The sequence below is a fragment of the Nicotiana tabacum genome, chromosome 22 (genome assembly GCF_000715075.1).
Source record: "Nicotiana tabacum cultivar K326 chromosome 22, ASM71507v2, whole genome shotgun sequence".
Taxonomy (NCBI): Eukaryota; Viridiplantae; Streptophyta; class Magnoliopsida; order Solanales; family Solanaceae; genus Nicotiana; species Nicotiana tabacum.
In genome coordinates this window covers 82392034-82398377 of record NC_134101.1, presented here as the reverse complement: position 1 = coordinate 82398377, position 6344 = coordinate 82392034, and the positions used below count along the sequence as shown (strand labels likewise).

General features: G+C 41.6%; 1 protein-coding gene across 1 annotated transcript; it reads right to left on the bottom strand.

Moving 5' to 3' along the window:
* Positions 1-444: 444 nt before the first annotated feature.
* On the bottom strand, positions 445-1113 carry LOC142175952 (uncharacterized). Its single transcript, XM_075242964.1, has one exon. The coding sequence runs from the start codon at positions 1111-1113 to the stop codon at positions 445-447; it is 669 nt and encodes a 222-aa protein (XP_075099065.1).
* Between the last annotated feature and the right edge of the window lie 5231 nt (positions 1114-6344).

Genomic DNA, 6344 nt, shown 5'->3' with positions numbered 1-6344 from the left:
GGCAACTAACCTTTAAAATTTGTAAATTTTGATTATTTCTTAAATAGGGGGGGGGGGTCCTAAGAATGGATATTTTAGCACTTCCCCATCTTCTTTCCTCCTACATCGACCCTTACAAATGTGTTGGACTGGACTTGGCCTTTATTGATCAATAACTCGGATCATAAATTTATTTCAAACACTGTTGTAATATGACTTTTTTTCTTCCTCGAAACCATACATCTATTAATATCTAAACATCGAGATATGTCCAAAGGAGCATACAACCTCATTTGCAATCCAACTTGGGAATATACTTTCCCAAGACACACCATATACTAGAGAAACTGAGAACTGCGCTAAGCTATGATCAACAAAATTAAATATCCTAGGAATATATACAAAAGAAACATGCTCAATGTTTGAAGTCAAGTTCCAAATATCTTCACATGCCACTTCAACATCCTAAGAAGCCTTCACACTTTTCTTCAACATATCGACTATCCCTTTTCCATTAGAGAAAATATGTATTTTCCTCCATCCATTTTGAATTGCCCTTTCAATAGCTTTCCTAATTGCAAACGCCTCAGCAATCATGGCCTTCCCAACAAACTGAATCGGGGATCCATGGGCATGAAGCAAAGTGCCCTTGCTGTCCATAGCAACCAAACCAATGCTTGCCTTCTTTCTTTCAGCATGTAGCCCTGCATCTACAAATAAACAAATCCCATCTTCGAGCATAGTTAGTGAATATTCATAACTTTCTTGTAAAGTACTATTTGGTAAGTTAACAAGCATTATTTCAGTGAATGCATTATACTCAAACAATGCTTTTGCAACGATATCAGGAGGTTCACTTTTTTCATTACTAAAATACCAAAAAATTCTACCTTTCCAAATATGACACATTATGATTATTGACAAATTTAATACCATAGCAGAGTCAGAACAATTATTTACCTTTTTAATCTTATCATTCCACCATATAGATAAATCAGTTATACCATCAATGTCCTTCCAATTAACAGGACTCAGATTCCATATTGTTTTAGATTCGGGACAATTAAAAAGCATATGTTCTATAGTTTCATTTTCTAAGCCACATCTTTTACAAGTACCATTAACATGATTCATTCTCTTTTTAAGAATAATATTCACTGATAAAGTGTTAAGCACACATCTTCTAAGGAAATATTTATGCTTATTTTTAATATTTATTGCCCATAAATAGTTCCAAAAAGCTTCAGGGAAAGAGTGACAACTAGATTGAGCTATATTCCTGCTTTTCTCACCTTGTTTGCTTATACTTTTTGCAGTATAATAGCCAGATCTAACTTCATAGTTACCAGATTTAGTATAGTGCCATATTTACAAAAACAACAACAACAACAACAACAACAACAACAACAATGACCCAGTATAATCCCACAAGTGGGGTCTGGGGAGGGTAATATGTACGCAGACCTTACCCCTACCCCGAAGGGTAGAGAGGCTGTTTCCAGGAGACCCTCGGCTCAAAAAAAGCAACAGGAGCCGATATATTAGTACCATAAAATTGCATAATAAAATAACATCAATATAAGAGATATGAAATACAGAATATGAAATACGAAATAGATGGCTGGTATAGTAAAACTAGCAGGTAAAGCCCTGCATCAATAGACGACCAATAACATTCTTAGTCTAACTCCTAACTGGCTAGTCTCACTCTATTGTGCTGTAGAAATATTCACAACTTTCCCTAACCTACAACCTTAATGCTCGACCTCTATAATTCCCTGTCAAGGGCCATGTCCTCAGTAATCCTAAGTCGCGTTATGTCCTGTCTGATCACCTCTCCCCAATACTTCTTAGGTCGCCCTCTACCTCTCCGCGTGCCCACTACAGCCAGTCGCTCACACCTCCTTACCGGTGCATCAGTGCTCCTCCTCTGAATGTGCCCGAACCATCTGAGTCTTACTTCCCGCATCTTGTCCTCCATGGGGGCCACGCCCACCTTCTCTCGAATATCTTCATTCCTAATCTTATCCATCCTTGTATGCCCGCACATCCACCTTAACATCCTCATCTCTGCTACTTTCATCTTCTGGATGTGTGAGTTCTTTACCGGCCAACATTCAGTTCCATATAACATGGCAGGCCTAACCACTGCTCTATAAAACTTACCTTTTAGTAACGGTGGCACTTTCTTGTCACACAAGACTCCCGACGCTAACCTCCACTTCATCCACCCCACCCCTATACGGTGTGTGACATCCTCGTCAATCTTCCCGATCCACTGAATAACCGATCCAAGGTACTTGAAACTACCCCTCTTGGGAATGACTTGAGAGTCAAGCCTCACTTCAACTCCCGATTCCGTCGGCTCAACTCCAAATTTGCACTCGAGGTATTCCGTCTTCGTCCTGCTCAACTTGAAACCTTTAGACTCAAGAGCATGTCTCCAAATCTCTAGCCTCTTGTTGACGCCGCCTCGTGTCTCGTCAATTAGAATAATGTCATCAGCAAATAGCATGCACCATGGCACCTCCCCTTGAATATGATGAGTCAGTGCATCCATCACCAGGGCAAATAGGAATGGGCTGAGCGCAGACCCTTGGTGCAACCCCGTAATAACTGGAAAGTGTTCAGAGTCGCCTCCTACTGTCCTAACCCGAGTCTTAGCTCCAACATACATGTCTTTAATCACCCTAATATAGTCAACCGGGACCCCTTTATCCTCTAAGCAGCTCCATAAGACCTCCCTAGGAACCCTATCGTACGCTTTCTCCAGATCAATAAACACCATGTGGAGATCCTTCTTCCTATCCCTGTACTGTTTCACCATCCTCCTAATAAGGTGGATAGCTTCTGTGGTAGATCGCCCTGGCATGAACCCGAACTGATTGTCTGAAATAGACACCATCCTTCGCATTCTCATCTCTACCACTCTCTCCCAAACTTTCATGGTATGACTTAGTAATTTGATGCCCCTATAGTTGTTACAGCTCTGGACATCACCTTTGTTCTTATACAAAGGGACCATTGTACTCCACCTCCACTCTTCAGGCATCCTATTAGTCTTGAATATAACACTAAACAATGCAGTAAGCCATTCCATGCCTGCTCTACCCACACACCTCCACAGTTCAACCGGAATTTCATCTGGCCCAGTAGCTCTACCCCTTCTCATCTTACGCATTGCCTCCATGACTTCATCGATCTCAATGTCCCTACAATTACTTAATTTATGGTTACTGTCGACATTCCTCAATTCCCCACGTATAATATCTTGATCCCCTTCTTCACTTAGAAGTTTATGAAAGTAGGTCTGTCACCTCCTCTTAATCTGGTCATCTCCCATCAAAACGTTTCCGTCATCATCTTTTATGCACCTCACTTGGTCCAGATCCCGAGTTATCCTCTCTCTCGCCTTAGCGAGTCGGAATAACTTCTTCTCCCCACCTTTGTTCCTTAATTCCTCATACAGACGAGCAAAAGCTGTCGTCTTAGCCTCCGTCACTGCCATCTTTGCCTCCTTCCTAGCTACCTTATACCTTTGACTGTTCTCTCTCTTCTCCTCCTCGTTAATGCTTCCTACTAACCGCAGGTAAGCCGCCTTCTTTGCTTCCACTTTACCTTGGACAACTGCATTCCACCACCAATCTCCTTTGTGGCCACCATTGTGGCCCGTAGATATCCCTAACACCTCTCTCGCCGCCTTTCTTATACAGTCCGCCGTCGTCGACCACATTGTGTTTGCGTCCCCACTACTTCTCCAAGCTCCCATTGCCGATAACCTTCCTTCCAACTCCTTAGCTTTATCCTTAGTTAAGGCGCCCCACCTAATCCTGGGGCGTCCTTGTACTGACCTCTTCTTCCTCCTTATCCTAATACAAATGTCCATCACCAAAAGCCTATGCTGCGTTGAGAGGGTCTCACCTGGGATAACCTTGCAGTCCTCGCACAACCTTCTGTCGCATCTCCTGAGGAGGAGATAGTCAATCTGAGTCTTCCCCACCGAACTTTGGTAAGTAACCAAATGTTCATCCCGCTTCATAAAACTCGAGTTCGCAATGACTAGATCGAAAGCCTTGGCAAAGTCCAACAGTGAAATGCCCCCTCCGTTCCGCTCCCCGAAACCAAAGCCGCCATGCACCTCAGTGTACCCACCTGCAGATGACCCAATATGACCATTGAAATATCCTCCTATGAATAACCTCTCAGAAGGCGGTATACTACGAACAATCTCATCCAACCCCTCCCAAAAGTGCCTCTTAATATCCTCATCCAAGCCTGCTTGCGGTGCGTACGCGCTAACGACATTTAAAGTACCCTCACCCACCACCAACTTAATAGTCATTAGTCTATCATTCACCCGCCTGACCTCTACCACAGACTCTCTAAGATGGCTATCTACCAGGATACCCACTCCATTCTTACCCCTCATGACACCAAAGTACCACAACTTATACCCATCCACATTTTTCGCCCTCGATCCGACCCACCTAATCTCCTGGACACACGCTATATTAATCTTCCTCTTCTGCAGGATTTTCGCCAACTCTATGGATTTACTCGTTAGTGAACCTATGTTCCATGACCCGATTCTCAACCTATAGGCTCCCTTGCCCCCTCTACCTTCCCTGCTACCCGACCCACCCCCTGACCCCAGCCCCACACTCTGCCCCACCCGAGGACATGCCCTTATTCTATCATCCCAGACTGCAGCCACTACACCTACAACAATCTAGAGAAAACTCGCTAGTGCATAACGGACAACAAATCAAACTAGAAGGAAACAAGTGGTAACTAGTATCCTAGTTGAAAGGTTTAACTATTACGAAGTAAAGTAACGGTAATTTAGCTAACACCAAAAGGAAACAGTAAAACAGGAGGTATCAACTCCCGATAACAAAACTTGTGGGTGATTTGCTGTGTTCGATGTAGTTGTACGCTCACGCACCACTTCCTACCGCCCTTTGCTGACACTCGCCCAGGTTGCTTTCCTTTGCCAGTGCTCGTGCGCCCAACTTGTCTCCAATACTCCGAGAATTCCTGAAAACACAGAAAATACCACGACCCAAAAACCAGAAGGAGCTATCACCGCTACCACTGGTATAGCCCCAACAATATAAAATGTACCAAGAAAGGAGAAGAAGAAAACGAGAATATAAGGGGGTGGGGGCAGATTTGGGACGCAAAAGGACAAAACCAATAAACCTAAAAGGAATGTTAAAAATAAAAGGACAAAACAAAAAGAGAAACAACAATGTACGATTAGACTGTGGTGTAAAGAAAAAAGAGTAAAAGAAAACGTATGAAAATAAATTCAAACCTAAAAATCAGATATCCAACAAGCAGTTATTCACTGAAAACTCAAAAAAATCATAAAATTTTAGTATTGTATTGTCTAAATAGATCCGCTATACCTGAAAACCCAAGCAGATCGAGTCAAATCCGACAAAAAATTATCGAAAGGGGCATGAATGCGAAGCAAAAGCGAAAGCGAAACGATTCTGGATCTGATAAAACGGCCATTACGGGATTGAGGGTAACGACCCGGCTTCATCGTGAATGGGCGACGTTGAATGATATAGAAAGACGAGAGCTGGAGGAAGGACCTAGAGTTGGATCTGATATTTGCCAAGTATTACCCAGAGCTGGATCGACCCAGCGCATGTTTCACAAAATTATAATAATAATAATAATAAAAAAACTGTCTATCTCTTGAAGTAGTGGTAGATAAAGGTATTGTCAAAATAGTATTTATATCATCTTTATAAAACTGTCTATTTAATTCTCCCAATTTTCATGTCCCAGATTCTAAATTAATAAGTTTTAGGTCAAAGTTATCGTTAACAATACTTCTATAAGGTCTAAAATTTGTAGCATTCGGAATCCAAGGATCTTTCCAAACATACGCATTCGTCCTATTAGCAACTCTCCATCTTAATCCCTTTTCTAGTAATTCTCTATCCCAAATAATACTTCTCCAAATCCATGACGCAGATGAAGAAATAGTAGTATTCAAGAATGAGTTATTAGGAAAGTATTTACTTTGTAGGACGCACGAAAGAAGTAAATCTGGATTAGTTAAAATTTGTCATGCCCTTTTAGCTAACATTGCTTGATTAAAATTTTTAATATCCCTAAAACCCAGACCCCCTATATATTTAGGTTCACATAATTTATCCCATCTCTCAAAATAAATTTTTTTGGTTCCATCCCCTTGGCTCCACCAAAAATTTGATAATATAGAAGTAATTTCCTTACATAATCCATTCGGAAGTTGAAAACAGGATAAAACATATGTAGGAACAGTTGTTAAAACTGCTTTTAACATAACTTTTTTCCCCGCTGGACTTAGAAACATTCATTTCCAT

What these genes read in the sequence shown, in the direction of transcription:
- LOC142175952 (XM_075242964.1), bottom strand. Translation starts at nt 1,113, where the DNA reads ATGAATCATGTTAATGGTACTTGTAAAAGATGTGGCTTAGAAAATGAA.